Source organism: Emydura macquarii, unplaced genomic scaffold (genome assembly GCF_026122565.2).
Source record: "Emydura macquarii macquarii isolate MOO-44397 ecotype Brisbane River unplaced genomic scaffold, CSIRO-AGI_Emac_v2 contig_2734, whole genome shotgun sequence".
NCBI classification, from domain to species: Eukaryota; Metazoa; Chordata; order Testudines; family Chelidae; genus Emydura; species Emydura macquarii.
The window spans coordinates 347,929-368,198 of record NW_027132871.1 but is presented as its reverse complement, the minus strand read 5'-3'; the positions used below and the strand labels follow the sequence as shown (position 1 = coordinate 368,198).

At 45.7% G+C, this 20,270-nt stretch overlaps 1 protein-coding gene across 7 annotated transcripts in view; it reads right to left on the bottom strand.

Moving 5' to 3' along the window:
• SCML2 (Scm polycomb group protein like 2) overlaps nt 1-20,270 on the bottom strand; it is a 188,664-nt gene that overhangs the window by 114,753 nt on the left and 53,641 nt on the right. For 5 of the 7 annotated variants that reach the window (XR_010923262.1, XM_067566080.1, XM_067566081.1 and 2 more), the window contains exons 5-7: nt 18,360-18,594; nt 4,046-4,134; nt 2,308-2,551 (exon numbers count right to left, since the gene is read on the bottom strand). Coding sequence is in view for 4 of the 7 variants with exons in the window: in XM_067566080.1 (XP_067422181.1) it covers nt 2,308-2,551; nt 4,046-4,134; nt 18,360-18,594 (568 nt within the window). In the remaining 3 variants the exon portion in view is untranslated. Of the gene's footprint in view, nt 1-2,307; nt 2,552-3,819; nt 4,135-18,359; nt 18,595-20,270 lie in introns of those variants that run through there. The other 2 variants (XR_010923263.1, XR_010923264.1) reach the window with 2 other exon arrangements.

Below are 20,270 nucleotides of genomic sequence, written 5' to 3'. Positions count from 1 at the left end.
GCAACACATCTTGAAGAACAACAGTTACGGAAAGGTTAGTAACCGTCTTTTCTTCTTCGAGTGCTTGCTCATGTCCATTCCCATATAGGTGATTCCCAAGTCACAAATCAGGTGGTGGAGTCGGACTTCTGTGCTGATATGAACTGTAGGACTGCTTGACCTAAGGCAGTGTCACTTCTTGCTTGTTGCTTGATGACATAGTAAACGTACGAATGGATGACCAGGTTGCCACCCTGCAGATGTCCCGGACCAGGACCTGTGCCACAAATGCTGCCGAAGAAGCCTGTGACCTCTTGGAATGAGCTGTCAGGCAAGGAGGCATGACTTTTGCCAGATCATAGTATCAAGGATCCTGGGGGAGGGTAGGAAAACAAGTAGTCAAACCCCTTAGAGGGCAATACTTCTTCTCTGCCCACTTTGACATTGGGGCCAGAGAAGAGGGGCATTGCCACAATTCCTTGACTGGCCTCAGGACCGCCTCATTAATAGGCAGTGCAATCTTAGCTGGGGCTGCAGCTGCCAAAATGTCTATCAGGATGTGTGAGGTCTCTGAGTTCCTCCACCTCAAGGCCCAGGTTGAAGACCACCTGCTTGAGAAGATCCTGGTGGGCCTTAAAGTCAACTTGTGGCAGAAGATTACTGCCACCACCTCATCTGGGGAGGATGACAATAGAGTCTGCATGGGGGGAGAGGCTCATTCCTCCTCCCCCACAACGTCCCCCGGGGTGTTTCTTGGGCTTCGGTACCTGGATCGGTACCGGAATTAGGATTCAATGCTCAATGTGAGGGTAAACTACCAGCTCTCTCAGAGGCCACTGAGTCTGAGTGATGAAGGGAACCCCCAGGGATTCCAATATGGCCAATAAATGGGCCATTGCCCCAGGGGCCACACACCCGTTGGTGGGTAATGAGGGTGCCTACTATGTACTTGAGGCTCCATAGGTTCGTCTTTGGTACCTGATGAGGTGCTCTCGCCCAGTCACCAAAGCAGGGCTGTACCGGCCTTCGCCTTTATAGGACGCCAGGAGACTGATATCATCTCTGTGGACCAGTGACTTGACTTGGATCAACGCCATGGTGGGGTCCGATGATGGGCTGGGGAACAGGGCACTGGTAACATGAGGCTTGCCCCTGGAAATAACTCACGGTCCTAAGGCCAAGAAGGTACCCAGCATCTCCTGCTCACAGGAGCTCTAAGTCCTGATGGTGGGTGTGGGGGGGGGAGTGGGGAAGGACAGAGACAGTAGATCCTTAACTGTCTGAAAAGCTTCATGCAGAGAAGGAACCACCAATTTTTTCTCTAAGTCACCTGGAGTTGGCATTGGGTCATTCACCAGACTCAGAACCCTCTGCGAAGTCCAATGGTGATGATGCAGGAGCTGAGGTAGCAGCGTGGCCCAGCACAGGTCTCACTCCCTCAGCTAGTTTGTACATGTGCAGAGCAGGTGAATGCCCACTGTCTGTTTGCTGCTTTTTGTGCCATTTTCTTGGCACGCGGGATGGGGAGCAGTACCAAGAGCAGCTTCCATCAGAATCATCTCTAGTCTTATGTCCTACTCTTTCCTGGGACGGGGCTTAAAGCTCTGACAGATTTGGCACCTGTCCTTTCCGAGCGATTCTCTCAAATACTTCAAATAATTAGCATGAGGGTTGCTTACAGCATGTGTTTCCTGTAGGAGGCACAAGGTTTGAAGCTCGGAGACTGGGGCATGCTCGGCCCCTGGACACAAAGTCCCTTGACGAATGGGACCTTTATTGTCTAATAACAACGAAGAAAAAAATGCTAATGGGAGAAGCTTTGCTGAAAGCAAACAAGAGAGGGAAAGATGTTCCAACAACCGTCATGGGTGGTAAGAAGGAACTGAGGGGGTGGAAGGCCAGCAGTGTCCCTTATACCGGCGCATATGCACACAGCTCTAAAGGGTGCTAAAGTCAGCCCTACAGATACCACTGGGGAAAAATCTCCAGCAACAGTGCACGTGGTGTGTGCACATGTGACACAAAATGGACATCAGCAAGCACTTGAAGAACAACAAATTATGGCATGTAAATGTCACACAAGAAGTGATTTCAGAGCTACCATGTGCATATGTGCATAAATAGTTTTAAACTACTGTAAATAGTTTCTCAAAGACACAACACTAAAAGGTATGATACAGTGAAAGTATGTCACTATTTCATCTGCATCAGCTGTTTACATATCAAAATCCTAAAATCTGCATACGGTCAGTTGGTTCGCAAGATCTTGCTGCTTGACAGCAGCAAAATTTGGAAAGAGAGATTAAGTGTTATTACTGGTGGTCTTACCATTGTTGCCTGGTGGCTGCAGTGCATCTCCTGTCAAGCCACACCATCCGACTGGGAAGATATCTCGAGAATCATATTTGCACCAATAGTCAAATGCTCCCCTCCAGCCATCAAATGTAATGAAAACTTCATCTCCTTTAACATCTCCGATGGTTGCTGGGCAAATTAAATAAGGGTTCTTTTTGTCTACTGCTTCAAGTTTCATTCCAACTCTAAAATAGTTTGGAGCAGGTTTTGTTGGTTCCTATCAAAATAAAAGTGACAGAAAATGTTTCCATGAACTGTTGAAAGAAAGCTACTTTTCTCTAACATTCTATCTTCTCATACTCAGTACCCCAAAAAAGTTATACGATGCATATTTAATAAATTGTTACAAGTTCGTTTTAGATTTTCTATACTATCAAAGATTAATTCTGCTCCTACTTATGTGAATGGGAGCAAGATTATGCCATGTCTAGTTAAGCAGTAAACTGAGTAAATCTGATGTATTCTACAGGAACGGTGCAAGAATGAACGTACGCTAAAAGCATTTATGTAGTCTAACAAAGAAGAGGATGGGATCAGAAAAATGTACTTCTATGAGAGGCTGGATGTTTCTGGGGATTGATAATGGATTAGCAAATCTTTCACTTCTTGATTACTTATACAAATACACATAAAAGTCATTAATATCTGAAGGCTGTTTGGTGGCCTGTGTGAAATAAGTTGATCTTAGACAAACAAAACAAAAACAAAAAAAACAACACGACAGTCTACAACATAACTCTTGTCAGTCTCAGCAGAAAGGCCAAAGGACTGAACGGAAACCAAATCACCATCTCACCCGCATGAGGCAAATCCACCACCAAAAAAAAAAAAAAAAAAAAAAGGGCTGACACTTGGTGGGACAGTATGGAGAAGTTTGCATTGCCACTGCTCATGCCATAACTATATTATGAATGCATTCAAATCAATATGTTCTCAAAAATCAGTGGGGATTCACTAGCAAAGGTCTTACAGGATCAAGCCCAATGTATGTTTTACTAAAACAAACTCATGAAAGCCATTATCATCATTAGTAAGGAAGAAAACACAACTTCACACTTCGATTTTAGCAAGCTCACAAGAATGGTAAAAGGACAAATCAAATCAACAGATCAATTTAGTCATACTTGCATACTTTTTGCATAAAAACATTTCACAACATTTTACACATTTGATCTTAAGAATATCATCTTTTCTCCAGCATAAAGGCCATACTTCTAAAACCAATAGCATTTATTTTTTTACTACTTTCAATTAAGTTCCCCCTACATTATTAACAGCTCAACTGTAAAGTATGCACCAAATGAAACATTCAACATAAACTCCCTGGGCATTCCTGTGGCTCTCATTCTCCCTTACCAGTTTTACACCAGCATATACACAGGCACATCATGAATACGTTACTGTCAACAAATGAGAGATGCATGATTATCTTAAATCCATGAAATAACCAAGTTAACACAATTTTTTCTAAATAATACAGCATACCTTAAAGGTCCAAACACAGGAAAAGAGGTGCCCATCCATTTGGACTAGAAGATGATCATTTCCTGTCCAGTTTTGTGGCTTGCCAATCCACTTCAAAGTAATTTTAAACAACATTCTTGCCTTTCCATGCTGGAGAGAACAGTACAATATCTTGGCATCCTCAATAAAAATGTAATCATGGACCAGTTGATGGAAGCTTGTTTACTAGGAGCCCCTTTCTTCTTACCTTCTTAAAGAACGCTGCAGGTGCCATTTCAGCTCCATTTAGTGTTCTTAACAGAAACATTGGCCAAGAAGATGCATTCATCTGGAAACCTAATTAACATAAATATATTAGTTGTGTAAGAGATCCTAGATTCACATTTATAAAACATGAATGTATAGGAAGGAGAAGGATGCAGAGTCTACCCTACTAGTGTCTAAATTCCTCTGGTTTGGATATGGCTAGAAATAAATGTGTCCAAGAAACATGAATGCAAAGGGCAGCTGTTTAGTGCAGTAAGCATGTTGTAGATTTATATTTCCTTTCAGGAATGATTTGCCTGCAAAATCATTTATCACGGTTAATATATTAAGTGTGTGACTGGAGACATGCAAGCTGTGGTATTGCAGATTAAATCATTCCCTATATTTCCTGGACCCAAGCAATCTCCTTTGCATAGTACCCAGTTATATTTACTGGGCCAGTTTTCTTTCATTCTCAAATGACATCCTCATATCTAGCTTCTCTGTCATCTAACTCTTATTTTTTATTAGACACATTTTCTTCTCCACTGCAACTCTTTCACCAGGTTCTTTCACAAAAAGAGGCAAGAAAGTGCATAAAAAAAAGTCAATGAAACAATACATCCTTTAACTAAAAACAGAAGAACACAAAACAGAGAACGGTAGAAAGGAAACATCTTGATAAATGTATGTATCACTTTGCAATTGCATAAAGTAGAGAATTTTTCCATGCCAATATTCTTCATTAAAAATAAATTAATAAAATGCACAAAGAGTTAATACAACCAAACCTGCTTTTATTATTATATTATCTTCATTCCATGGCATTTTCCCTCAGAACCAAGTATTTCCCAATTACAGAAGAGACATGCTTATATCTCTCTGCTTCCAAAGCACTCTCAGGGTTGTGTTTAAAGCTACTAGACTGATTCATTATAGACAATGGATATTTTGGGCCAAATCTTTAGTAGGTGTAAATCTGCTGTAGTTTTTTTTTGTTTGTTTGTTTCTTTTTTAAGAAGCCCCACTAACAACAAAACAGGAACTCAATAGGAAAACTTTGCTATAAAGCAAATAATACCAGAAACCTTGTCTGGGCCTGAAGAGTTGCCATACAACCTAGATATGATTTTTTCTAAAAAACACCTAATAGAAGATATGGAAAAGTTTCCATGACTTTTAATTACTGACTATTTAAACCTTAATTCCTGTCCTAGGTAAAGGCTCTATGGCTTTCAGTAAGTTGTATTTAGTTGAGCAGATAGTTTTAAAAGTTGTTTAAAGTCAGCAACTTCTTAAACTGTATTTTAAAAATGGATACAAGAGATTTTACATATGTGAGAACTGTCAGGTTTAAATGTCACAACTTAGAAACTACTGAGCTGATTTTTAAACGTGCATTGATTTCTAAGTCTTAATGTCATTACATGACATTTTTTAAGTTTCTAGAGTCACCTTTTGAATTAGCTGAATACAGCACTTCTCACTGGAAAGCACAGAGAGAGTGAGAGTGCATGTGCCAATAACAGAGAGGGTGACGCTACTCAACTAAGCAGCTCAACTGATTTCACTTAAGCTTTCTTAAAAATTCACTTCTAATCAGAGCATGGAAAATGTTAACCTCGAAGAAATTTGTTTAAAAACATTATGAAGTACTAAAAAAAAAAAAGAAAATGTGGTTTCAAATGGGAGTTAAAATTAGAAACCGTAACTACTACACTGAACACTACTGAGCATCTGATGTAATGTGTAAAACTATAATATGTTTAGAGCTCAGGTGGGAGGGACTTTTAACTCATTTGTTACAGTGAGAGAAATCAAATGGTGGAACCAGAAGGTTCCAGACCACTTGGGAAAATCAGTGTGTAAGTGTCTAGCAGGAGGCAATTATACACCCAATTAGTTCCCAGATTTACCCAGGAACAGGATGCTGCAAAAGTGCCAATAACACTTTTTCAAAAATGTATCTATCTACGCCAGGATGCTTGATTGTTGGAACCTAGCCTATCACTAGAGAATCAAGGACAGGAAGGATAAAATGTGATAATTTCTTTTCTGAATGACTGTGCAACAGAATGGCTGACTATCATTATTAGAGGAGCCAAACTTGCATTCCTGGATAGTTTAGAAGCATTTGCTTGCTAAGTATAATATTTCAAGTAGTTTGACTGAACAGGAATGGCAATCAGAACACAAGGACATCACTGGCCATAGATTGATCTATACACATTTTTGTACCATTATATTAGTTTAGGAACAGATATAGTTGAAGTGGTACAACCATCTAGTGTAAATGTAATTATACCAATATAAATAGGGCCCTACCAAATTCACAGTCCATTCTAATTAATTTCACGGCCATAGGATTTGAAAATTAGTCAATTTCACTATTTCAGATGTTTCAATCTGAAATTTCAGTGTTGTAATAGTGGGGGTCCTGACCCAAAATGGGGTTGTTGGGGGGGGGGGGGGAGAGTTAGGGGGTCGGCGGGAGTGTCACAGACTCGTTGCAGGGGTGTGGCAGGATTGCCACCCTCACTTCTGTGCTGCCTTCAGTGTCCCAGTCGGAGGCCTCTAGCTGCTAGTCCCAGCTGGGCTGGGGCACTCCCAGCAGCAGGGGGAGATCAGAAGCCTCTTCCAGGTGCAGGAACTCCCAGGGCTGCTGCCTTTCCCAGGAGTTTCCTGCAGCAAGGGGGGTACTGGAGATGGGTCTGATCTGCCTTGTGCTGCTGTGAGTCCCCCAGCCCAGCCAGGACTAGCAGCTAGTGGCCCCCAGTTGGGGTGCTCCCAGCAGCATGGGGGAGATCAGATTTCATGGGGAAGGGCCAGTTTCAAGATCCGTGATGCATTTTTCACAGCCATGAAATTGATAGGGCCTAAACATAAAGGTGCTAATATCAAAGTAGCCTATTTCTATACCACCCAACACACCTTTATACTGGTATAACTGCATCCACATTAGCAGGTTATACTGCTTTAACTATATCTGTTCCTAAACCAATCTAGTTACAGCAGCACAAAAACTGTATTTTTGCCATGTCCATACTAGAGAGCTCATGCAGCTACACTGCTATAAGATCACTCATGTAGCTGCTCTATGCCAACGGGAGAGCCATTGACATACTAAAACCTCCACAGGCAGCGATAACTGTCAGTGGGAGAAGCTCTCCCACCAATATAGCACTGTCCATACTGGTACTTCTGCCAGTGTAACTTATGTCGCTCAGGGGGATTTTTTTTTCCCCACACCCTCTGAGCAACGTAAGTTATACTGACAAAAGTGGTAATGTAAAGAAGCCATTTGAAACACTTCAAATAGATCTCAGACCCACACAGAGTAAATTGCTGCTCCATTTTGGTTACCTCCCTCACAGGCAAAGTTTGGAAGTTTCAGTTTTATACCTTGTCTACACCAGCACTTATGCTGGCAAAACTTTTGTTGCCCGGGGTATGAAAAAAACATCCCCCTGAGTGACATAAATTTTGTCAGCATAAGCGCTGGTGTGGACAGCGCTATGTCAGCAGGAGAGCTTCTCCCACTGACATAATTACCACTGCTTGTTTAGGTGGTTTTATGATGTCAGCAGGAGAGCTCTCTCCAGTCAACATAATGCAGCCACACAAGCGGCTACCAATAGAGCTGTGTTGCTGTAAGTTTTAAGTGTAGAATAGCCCTTAGAGTACAATGAAGTAACATTTTAATAGTACTTTACGGTTCACCTTTCCACCAGAGGATCTCAAAATAATTATTAACTGATTCTTGTAACATAATATGACTTGGTAGCCGAGGACCAGCTATAATTGAGACCCAATTTGTACTTGATATAAGATCAGTCTGTCCAAAAGTTCTCTGATGCCATTAGGTACCTGCATCTTTCCTGTATCTGAGAGTGCAAGTGAACCACAATATAGTTGTGACCACCTTTCTTATCTCTCTCTTCCCCTGGAATACAACCAGTTTCCTCCTCAGCAATCAGAGAACTAATGCACTGGATTTACTGAGTATTTCACTTTTGGATTAAGAGTGGGCTACTCCTGGTGGTCTAATGGAATATTGCAGGTAGAAAAAAAGTCGTTCTCTCTTTTTTAGCTTTAGCTGAACAATTATTTCAAGGATCCCAAGGACTTGTTTATGCAACTGCCAATGATATAGTAACAGAACCAAAAGCTCTCTCAAAATATCCCCCCAATAGCAAGAAACCCATAGATGATGCCTTTCCCAAAGATTAATGTGAAAATACCGAAAAGCACAAAGCCCTGTACTCTGTAGGCCAGGGTCAAAGTTGACCAGGATTTGTAGGGGGAAAGGAATTGTCAATTAAAAGTCATTAAATCCTCAATGACAAGCACAAAATACCACGATCACTGAGGGAGCCAAGGAAAGGAAGTGAAAGTAGGCATTTAAATAATAAACTTGAAAAAAATACGTATACTGGAATGGCTCTTCACAGGTTTTTATTTATGGTGCAGGACATTTTTACTCTTTTCTCTGTAAGTTAGGTAGATCGGAAATAGAAAAGACCTACTGTGCCAGATGGGAACTGTGTGGTTAACTATTGATAAACGCTGACCAAGATAAACTGGTTGCTTAGGTTTACTGTCAAATATGATTATTTAGTGCAGATGAGAATGGTCACAATAGAATGAAACAGGAAGACAAAGAAGTATTGATATTTATATTCCCTTTATTATAATTAGGAAATACATGATAGTGTGGTGTCAAAGGTTTTAACAACAAAAATTTAAGAGATAGTTGTACTACCCAGGAGTGAAGTCAGTATTGAATTATGAAGGCTACTCCTAATAAATGCTGATTAAAACTTTATACCATATCCTCATATGTGCCACATTTAACTATAACTGTTTTAGGAATGTTTAAAAAAAAAAAAAAAAAAAACTTTCTAACCTTTCATAGATACTACTTTCCATATTCCTCCACTTGTAAAGCCAGATTCTTAGTTATCTTGAGACCAACTGAGCAGACCACCAAGGGAGAGAGAAATTAAAAATAATACACGTCACACACCTCTTAAAATGATGTAATGTAGCTGCTCAGTACATAAAAATGTCACAATTCTAAGTCAGTTATCACAGGCCCTTCCGGACCTAGGATTTAGTATCTGGACCCATCTCTCATACCCAATGACAGAGATCCATTTCTAGTCTTGCAGGGGTACAAGACAACAGATTCTAAATCTGCAACAATGTGACATATAGAAAAGCTGTTGCTGGTGCAGGATAGAATCCTGGCCTTAGGAGGTATAATTTTTAGGGGCACAGTCTATTCTACATTGTGTTGTGGGGGAAAAGGAAAGAAAATGGTCTCTGAGTGGTTGGTTTTTTATAAAACGGCAGCTGTTTAAATTTGCTCAGGAATTTAGAAAACAAGGTTACTTACCAGTAACTGTTGTTCTTCGAGATGTGTTGCTCATATCCATTCCAATGTAGGTGTGTGCACGCCCAGTGCACAGATTCCTGGAACCTTTTTCCCTAGCAAGCCCCGCAGGGCCAGCTCAGGCGCTCCCTGGAGTGCCACGCTCATATCGCGGTATAAAGGGCGCTGCTGGCCCCGCGGGTCCCCAGTCCCTTCTTTCTGCCGACTCCGACAGTGGGGACGGGGGTGGGTTTGGAATGGATATGAGCAACACATCTCGAAGAACAACAGTTACTGGTAAGTAACCTTGTTTTCTATCTTCAAGTGATTGCTCATATGCATTCCAATATAGGTGATTAATTAGCCATACCTTGGAGGTGGGTAGGAGTTATCAGTGACCTGCTCTTGACAGCACGGCTCTGCTGAACCCCGCATCCTCCCTGGCCTGCTCCACGATGGCGTAGTGTGACGTGAACGTATGGACCGACGACCAGATCGCTGCTCTGCAGATGTCCTGCAGGGGAACCCGCTCCAGGAAGGCTGCGGAAGAGGCCTGGGCCCTAGTAGAGTGTGCTCTTACCGCACCTGGAAGGGGCACCCCTGCCTGCTCGTAACATGCTCTGATGCAGGCAGTAATCCAGTTGGAGATTCGCTGGGTGGAGACAGGAGAGCCTTTCATCCTGTATGCCAGAGCCACGAACAGCTGTGTCGACTTCCGGAAGGGCTTGGTCCGCTCGATATAGTAGGCCAAGGCTCGCCTGACATCCAGCGAATGTCCTCTCCTTTCCTCCTCCGAACCGTGGGGTTTTGGAAAGAATACAGGAAGGAATATGTCCTGATTACAGTGGAACTGAGACACCACCTTAGGCATAAAAGCCGGGTGAGGTCTCAGTCGGACCTTATCCTTGTAAAAAACTGTGTAGGGGGGCTCCGAGGTCAACGCGCTTAGTTCGGAGACCCTCCTGGCCGAGGTGATGGCCACAAGGAAGGCTACCTTCCATGATAAAAGGAGAAGGGAGCATGTGGCCAGGGGCTCAAAGGGGTGTCCCATCAGTCTGTTGAGGACCAAGTTGAGGTCCCAGGGTGGCACCGGGTCCCGCACCTGAGGGAAAGTCCTCTCCACCCCCTTAAGGAACCTCACCGACATGGGGTGAGAGAATAGGGACCGGCCTTCCATCAGTTGGTGGAAAGCCGAAATGGCTGCTAGGTGTACCTTGAGGGAAGCCAGGGCCAGGCCTTGCAGTTTAAGCTGCAGCAGGTACTCTAAGATAGCCTGTATGGGTGAGAAGCTCGGATGTAACCCTCTCGATTCTGCCCACCCCGAGAACCTCCGCCACTTAGCTCTATACGTTACTTGCGTGGACGGTTTCCTGCTGCCCAGAAGGACCTGCTGAACCTGAATGGAACAGGCCCTCTCTCCCTCCGTCAGCCACAGAGTCTCCAGGCAGTGAGGTGGAGGGAGTCCAGATCGGGGTGCAACAATCTCCCGTGGTCCTGGGAGATCAGGTCGCATCGTCTGGGTAGCGGAATCGGTTCGGTAATAGAGAGGTTGAGCAGCATGCTGTACCAATGCTGTCTCGGCCACGCTGGGGCGATCAGGATGATGTTTGCCCTGTCCCTCTTGATCTTGAGAAGGACTTGGGGCAGGAGCGGAATGGGGGGGAATGCATACATCAGGTCCCCTGTCCAGTCTATCAAGAAGGCATCGGACAGCGAGCCCGGCTCGCGACCCCTGAGCGAACAAAACCTCGGGCATTTCCTGTTCCCAGCTGAAGCGAACAGGGCTAGACGGGGAACACCCCACCTTTGGAAGATTAAAGCCACTATGTCCTGGTGCAAGGACCAGTCGTGGCGGGGTGAAAATGATCTGCTGAGGTGGTCCGCCTCGCTGTTCCGGACCCCAGGGAGGTGAGAGGCAGATAAGTGAAAATCGTGCCTCACCGCGAAATCTCACAGGCGAATAGCTTCCTGGCAGAGAGCCGAGGAACGTGCCCCCCCCGCCTGTTCACGTAGAACATGGCTGCCGTATTGTCCGTGAGGACTTGGACTATCCTGCCCTTCAGGAACTGAAGGAAGGCCTTGCAGGCCAACCGGACCGCTCTGAGCTCGCGTACGTTGATGTGCAGAGCTCTCTCCTCTGGTGACCAAAGCCCTTGGGTGCCCTGACTGCGACAGATGTGGGCTCCCCATCCCATATCGGATGCGTCTGTGATGAGCGTCACAGATGGGATAAACTCTCTGAAGGGAACGCCCATCATCGCTTCCCTTGGGTCCCTCCACCAATTAAGGGATGACAGCACCTGTGGGGGAACCATGACCACTCTAGTTAGAGAATGCCTGTTCGGTACATACACCGAAGCTAACCACGTCTGGAGAGGTCTAAGCCTCAATCGTGCCAGTCTCACTACATACGTAGAAGCTGCCATATGTCCCAACAGCTGCAGGCAATGCCTGGCTGTCATCGTGGGGGACCGGTGGAGATTGGATATAATAGCCGACATTGCCTCAAACCTCGTTTGAGGGAGGAAGGCTCTGGCTTGTACCGCATCCAACTTAGCTCCAATAAACTCTATACATTGTACCGGAGTGAGTGTGGACTTTTGCTCATTAATAAGCAACCCAAGTCTGGTGCATAACTCGCGGGTGAGGAGCAGACTATGTCTCACATGAGACCTCGACTTCCCCCTGATTAGCCAATCATCTAAATAAGGGAAGATTTGAACTCCGCTGCGGCGCAGGTGGGCTACCACCACAGCCATGCATTTAGTGAAAACTCTGGGTGCTGAGGAGAGCCCAAAGGGTAAGGACCGAAACTGGTAGTGTTGCCCAGCTACCATAAACCGTAAGAACCTCCTATGGGCAGGCAATATGGAGATGTGGAAGTATGCGTCCTTCAAATCTAGGGCAGCATACCAATCCCCCGGGTCTAGGACCGGAATAATCGTGGCGAGGGAAACCATACGGAACTTAATACGTCTGATATACTTATTCAGACGACGTAGGTCCAGAATGGGCCTAAGGCCTCCTTTCGCCTTGGGGATTAAAAAATATCTGGAGTAAAATCCCCGACCTTCCTCAGCCACTGGGACTTCCTCCACCGCCCCCAGCGTGAGGGGCGACTCAATCTCCTGTACCAGGAGTTGAACAAGGGCAGGGTCCCCAATGGGGGACAGCCTAGGAGGGGCGTCGGGGGGGAGGCCGTGAGTTGGAGGGTATACCCTTTGGCAATCACCTCTAGGACCCACCGGTCCATAGTAATGGCTTCCCACTCTGTAAGGAAGGGGCGAAGCCTGTCTGCAAACGGTCGGTCAAGATCCTGGGGAGAAGGAAGAGTACTACCCTCCTGCACAGGGTCAAAAGCGTTTATTGGCATTACCCCCTTTAGATGGCCCTTGTTGGCCCCCCGCAGAGGACCCTTGTCGGCCTCCTCTGCCTGGACCGCGGTAGCGCTCACGACCTCTCCTCTACTGGGCGGGTCGAGGAGCCTGCCTAGGCGGGGGTGGTGGTTGCCTTTGGGCTTGTGGCCTGGACTGCTGTCTGGAGGCCTGGGGGGTATACAACCCGAGGGACTTCAGGGTGGCCCGAGAGTCCTTAAGCGCATGCAGCTTTTCATCTGTCTTTTCTGAAAACAGACCCAAGCCGTCGAAAGTCAAGTCTTGTATGGCCTGTTGGACCTCCTGGGTGAGGCCAGACGCCTGCAGCCAAGAGCAGCGGCGCATAACGACCGCAGAGGCCATCGCTCTACTAGCGGTGTCCGCCGCGTCGCTAGCAGATTGTAGCACAGCGGTTGCTACCACGGCCCCCTCCTGGAGTACCGTGGAGAAATCCGCCTCTTGGTCAGGAGGTAATTGGGTTGCAAACCTTTGCATTGAGGCCCATAAATTTTTGTTATGCTTGCCGAAGAGGGCCTGGTGGTTAGCTACTCTAAACTGCAGCGCTGCAGTAGAGTAAATCTTCCTCCCAAACAAGTCTAGCTTTCGGCCTTCCTTGTCCTTGGGAGTGTTCCCCTGGCGGTCTCTCTGATTGCCGCATCGACCACCAAAGAGCTCGGCGCGGGGTGGTTATAGAGAAACTCGAAAGGTTCTTTGGGAACATAGTATTTCCTCTCCACCCCCTTGGATGTGGAAGGTAGAGAGGAAGGGGTCTGCCAGAGATTTCTGGCAATCTTCATGACCCTGTCATGAACCGGCAGGGTTGCCCGTGATGGCCCAACAGAGCTCGAGGGCCCAAAGAGGGGGTCCTCCTCCTCGGACATGAGCTTGAACTCCATGCCCAAGTTCTTGGCAGCTCTTTTCAAAAGGTCCTGGTGGGCACGGAAATCAAACAGGGGGGCCCTGTGATCTCTGGCCGCCGCCTCATCAGGTGATGAGGAGGAGGATAGGGGTAAGGGTCCTGTGGAGGGTCCCTCCCCTGGGTCAGAGTCTTCCTCCGAACCCTGCCCTTGAGTCTTAGGGAGTGGGGGCTTTGGAGGGGCCGCCGCTGATTGTGTAGATATGGAACCCTGGGACATAGGGGCATTCCAAGGTCCCCAATATGGCCACTGCCAAGGCACCTGGTTCCAACCAGGGGCTTGCAAGGGGGGCGGCTGCTGTCTCGCGGCCCTCTTGTCTCCTGAGCCTCCCATGCGTCACTTGCTCCGTCGACGTGTGGAACGGCCAGAAGAAGAGGATGATGTAGACCGGTGCCGACGTCTGCAGTGCCGGCGATAAGAGGAGGCCGGGGACGACGACGATGTGGAGGACCTGCCCCTGCGGCGAGACGACTTGCGGTGCCGCTTACCCCCTCGAGAGCGTGAGCGGTGCCGACGATGGAGATGCTGAGGAGACTCAATCCGTCCAGTCATCGGTGCTGGGCCCATCGGTGCAGGCAGGGGCTCTCAGGCTACCGGTGCCGCTGGGTGTGAGCCACTGTCCCTTGAAGCGACGGACAGTGACCTAGATCGGTGCCGGGACGGGCTCCGTACAGGAGTTCGCGAGCCCGAAATACGGTCCCTGCTCAGGTCGGAGCTGGACCTGCAGCGGCTCCGGCGATGGACTCGGGACCGCCCACGGTGCTGCGGTGCCGAGTCGCTCGACGACCTAGAGTCGGAGCTCGGAGGGGAGCCGGCGTTCTCCACCCTCCGTGACCGTCTGGAAGGAGACCTAGATTGAGAGCGTCTCCAACCACCGGGACCACCCAGCGCGGGTTTGCCCCGAGACGCAGGTCCCTCGGCCGAGGGGGGGACGGAGGCGTAGGCATGGCCATGAGGGCTCGTGCCACGGTAAATGCCTCCGGCGTCGACGGCCCTTGCAGGTGCACTCCCCCACCCCCAGGAGTCGGGGAAGGCAACCCGCGCGGAGACCCCGGGGCTGGAGTGATCTCCATGGCCCGTGGCTGGGGCGTCTCCTTACTCCCTCCACCCTGCGGGGGCCGGGGGGAGTCTTTAGGTGCGGCCAGGGGCCGCACCGTCTTCTTCGGCCCCTTCGAAGTCTGCTGCGGTGCCGAGAGCGGTGCCGGTGGGGGGGCGCTCCGCACCGACGACACACTCGGTGCCGACGGTGACTGGGAAGGCTCGGACGCTGGTCGGAGCGCTGACTCCATTAAAATCGCCTTTAGCCTCGCGTCCCTTTCTTTTTGGGTCCGAGGCTTAAAGGACTTACAAATCCGGCATTTGTCTCATCGGTGTTGTTCACCAAGGCACCGGAGACAACGGTCGTGTGGGTCACTGACCGGGAAGGCTTTAGCACACAAGTCACAGTTTTTAAAGCCTGAAGAGCCCGGCATGACTCCAAGAAAAAAACCCCGTCCGGGGTTTTACTTATCACTATCACTAACTAACTAACTATCTAACATTAACACAACTATTCAACACTAAACTCTAAAGAACAGTAACAACAGCTAGGGAATGAGCTACTTGCACACAGCAAGAGGCGATAGTTCCAGCAACCGTCACAGGCGGAAAGAAGGAACTGGGGACCCGCGGGGCCAGCAGCACCCTTTATACCACGATATGAGCGTGGCACTCCAGGGGGCGCCTGAGCTGGCCCTGCGGGGCTTGCTAGGAAAAAAGGTTCCGGGAATCTGTGCACTGGGCGCGCACACACCTATATTGGAATGCATATGAGCAATCACTCGAAGATAGAAAGTTAGAATACAATCTCACCCAGCTATATTCAGCAGGCAACCTTACAGAGTAAAATACTTACCACACCACACTAAGTATACTTCACCACAGCATGCATTATACATTATAAGTATAGGTAATGCCACAATAAAGCCAATACCACTGTAGAGAAAATGTTTACTTTTGAAAGTGTGGTTATGGTTTAAAACAGGGTGGATAAAAAAAAATTTAAAAATCATTTAAAAAAAATGTATATTAAACAGAATTATTTTTTTAAAATAAAACTATTTAGAATTACATTTGAAATTGACAACCAATGTTAAAGGCTAAAATTATAATCTATTACAATCATTTAAATTAAATATAAAAAAATATTAAGCAGTGCATGCCTCCTGCCAAGTTTTAAAGGAAGTCAGACCACTGAACTGGTTGAAGGTACTGGCTAAGCACCTGGAACCAGAGTCTGTTGACAGTTAAGCCACCTTTGAAAGTAGTAGAGCAGAGTCCTGCAATTTGACCTGCACCCAATGGGACCCAACTACAAATGTCAGGTTTGGACTGGGTCAGAAAACAACCTGAACCTCGGAGGCTCAGGTCAGGTCATCTCTGAAGACTTTCTCCTGCCGTGTGGTTGGCATAGTGGTGACTGCATGCCCCGCTCCTGTGAGCCACCTCTGCCTCGTTGAACAGTATGTGCTGCAGACAGAGTGTGGTGATGAGTTGCAGCACCTCTCACTCTGCAGCACACACACAGCACCGCAGGGGGGCAGCAGTCAGCAGGATCAGGGCACATGGCCAACACCACACCAACCCCACAGGCAGGAGGAGCTAACTCAGGTTTGGAGGGAAAGGTCAAGATCAGGTTGGAAAATGACTCAACACTCTTGGGGTCAGATCGGGTGGACTTGGGTCCGGTTCGGGTCTGGGTTGAGCTTAAAAATTAGGCCTGAGCAGATCTCTAATACAAAAAGAGTGACCTGGATTCTATTCTGATTCACACATCACCACCACCATTAATTAAATTCTGAATGCAGATCCTGGTGGCAACCTACGATTTACAAAGAACACAGCTTCACTTTCAGAAGCATGATTGAGCGAGCCGTAAGGAAAAATATTTTTTCCTCATAAAACTAGCCAGTGTGATTTGAAAATGACATTGTTAACTCAAGTTTGATATTTTTAAGTAAAGCATAAGTCTCTCTCTTGTAGTTTTTTAATTGTGCCCAAAGTGATTTTGTGTGACACAAATACAAGCCTAACGATGGGCTTATGCAGAAGCAGAACAGACAATGAGTGCTCTCCTCTGCTGCTGAGAGAAACTGCTACTGCTACTAATCTCCACCCACAGGTAGTGAACAGGAGCCATTGTTTTGCTTCCTCTTATATTACATAACAGGCCATGTCTACTCTAGGGAGCATTTTGCAGGAAAAAATATACTATACCAATAAAGTGCTCCGACAGCAGACACAGCTTACACTGGCCGGCAAAACCACACTATTGCCAGTATAGCTTACTCCAGTGCTCCCCTGCCTTGGAAAAATAAGCTACATTAGTAAAAGCACAGATTTTCCAGTATAACCGCATCTATATTAGGGCCTTCGGCTAGCACAGCTGTGCCAGTCAGAGATTGCACCTCTTCACACCCCTATACCTATACCAGCAAAATGCTATGAGTTTAGACTGGCCAAATAAGGGACAGTTTTTCTGGGGAAGGAAACTATGGATATTTGAATGGGCAGGAGGATTATGTGGGGAAGACCACCTCTGGAAAGACAGTGGTAAGGGACTGCTGGCTTCTGTGGTGCAGCAGTAAAGAGTTTAGTGAGAAGTTATCAGTCTAAAACCAGAAAACATTTGCTCCCATTCACTGATGCATCTATCTGGACAGTTACTATCATCACATATAGTGGTATAGGAATGTAAGAGAAAAAGACTTGAAACAGTGTAGGTCCCTCTGTCTCCTCTCTCATCCAGGAGCTAGTCTAGACTAAGAATGAGAAAAGAGTGAATGGACATGCAGAGGGAGTGAAAAAACATAAAATGCACCCTCACTTCAGTCTACCCTACTCTTAAATGAAATAGGAAAGTGGTGGAAAAAAGAAAAACAAAACCCAAGCTGTTACTCCTCAGAATTTTATGGGAGGAGGCATTTAGGACCTTGTAGTGGGCAAGAACATACTTTAAATGCATTTCATTTGGCTTAAAAAATGAAATTAAATTCCTGTGGAAATCATTTTGAGTTTATCTGGTTTTAGAAATATTAAAATTTTTAAAAAGATATCTCCTTTTCTGTAGCACACCTGATACATGAGACCCAAATTCAGGAGCTACATGCAAGTTGTAAGAAATAAGGCTTTAGGAAGCACTTTGGGACTCATCTCCACAACTGAAAGTAATGTAGAGACCATGAGTACCATAAGATAATGCAATGGTTCTTTAGAAATTATGGGATGAAGGTGAATAAATTAAGTAGATTAACTTAATATTTATGTGTAACCCATCAAGCAGTGACTGAAAAGACCATCAGCTGTCTGTCCCACCTCGTGATTAGTGAAGGATTCTGGGAAGAGGGAAATTTTTGTGGATAATAGAACTCATGCTCAAATTCTAAATTTTTCTATCCATTCCTAGACACAGAAATACATAAAGCAGGGTCCAGCTCATTTACTCTCTATTACCTTTCTTACTTAGCATTTATCCTTCTGGCTATTAACATTTCACTTAAACCATTATTTGAAGCAGCACTTGCCAAGAAAACAGGATGAAACGGACACAGGACAGTAGTATCTTGTGGATCAAACATACCATGTCATTAGTTCAGAAACATTGTTCCTTACCGAGTGGCGGCTGGAGCATCCCCCCTTTCTTTTCACAGGTCCCAATTGGCTGTATATCAGAGGAATCCACAAGCCTCCAAAAATCATTTTTGTTGTCACTTCCATCAAGCCGCAACCTTAATCTGGCTCCAGTGATTCCAATTACTGTAGCTATACACACGGAGGTAACATTGCGTGGGTCGTGGGCTTCCAGTTTCATACCAACTTTGAAATCATTGCTAGGTGGGATCCTAGACTACAGGAGGGGGAGGAGGGAGGAAAGATATTTTTCTTACATTTCTCTCTCAGCTGGAAACAAAGAGGCATTGCTATTTAGACAGATATCATGAAAACTGTTGCTAAATTTATCCAACAGTGATAAACACATAGCTCCCATTCATCAAGACATATAAAATGCGGTTATATTTATCAGTTATGAGCTTTAGTCAGTGAAAAATGAGCATAAGGAGCTAGCTTGTGTTGCTTTCTAGAAACACCTGAGCAGGACGCTTGGCTTTCACATCACTGGAGACCTCAGAGTCCAAAGCCTCTCTCCTGCAAACAGCAAAATCCTTGGGTTTTTAAAGCTGTGGAAATGTTTAACCAGCCGGTTGGTTAGTTTCTGTTGGTTTAATGCCTTTGGAATTCTGAACTAGCATAACGCACCTGCCAGCAGTCTGTCTGCTATCTTTCTTTCCTTATTGCAGGGTCAGTAGTGAGGAACAGGTAAAAGGCTCCCTGGCAGTTAGGAGAGCAATTGGTGAAGAGTGGGTCAAAGAGACAGGGTGTCTGGATTGAAAGAGTGAGGTGGTTGGAGATTGCTGGAGTAGTCTTTGGATGCAATGTAGTGCTAGCGCACTAGGTAGTTGGAGCACTGACAGATCTTGCTTAAGAATGGCACATCTGAGGATTCCACGAGATTCCAGATTCCACGAGAGGGAAATGATTATACTGATACTGGTGGAAGATATTACTAGGATAACCTTCTGGAACAGGAATTACAAGTACTTATACCAATGATGATTCAAAAACGCATTAGGAATTAAAGAAAACTTCAATAAAGACCCTTTTAAAAACTAAGGTTTAGAGGTTTGGTATTACTTCCACATCAACATGATGAATGCTCAGATAATAGAAGAACAAGCATTGATATGGAGGGGACCAAGGGTCACTTGGTGAAAATGAGAATACAAGAGAATACAATGAAAATTACCATTAAATCCAGACTAATTACCTGGTGTGATAACAGCTGAAGACATATTTATATTATACAGCATATAACTCCTTTTAACAATGTAAGTTACATTCATAACAATAAAAAGGAACAGAAAATTATGTGTTATTTGTATTACAATAGTGCGTAGGGAAATCAAGCAAAATCAGGGCACCGCTGTGCTAAGCACTGAAGAAACACAAAGTAAGAGACAGTCCCTGCCTCAAAGAGTTTACCTATAGATAGACCAGATAAAAAAAAGTGCAGAAGAAAGTAAATATCGCCATTTTAGAGATGGGAAATGGAGAGAGAAAGATTTACCCAAGGTCATAGAGGAAGTCTGTGGCAATGCTGAGACCTGAACCTAGATGTTTTAGGTCCCAGCCAAGTGACTTCCTCTCAAAAAGTTGAAAACACACACACACAAATTATCAACCACTGGATGTAAAGATGTAAGTCCCAACATGATGTGCACACATCAGTTTTTGGACATAAGACATCTGCATCATCACTTCTCATGCTCTTTGATGCTGGCGCAGTGTTTAGCATATCATTATTAGGAAGAAGAGAGGAGAGGAAGATCCTTTAAGAAATTTCTGTAGCAGGAGGGCAGAGATGATGAATGCATAACAGCTGCATGGCACTAAACAGGAATTTTTAACCAAGTAGCTGTCCATAGAAGATCAGGATCAATCAGGTCCAAAGCTATGAGGGAGAGG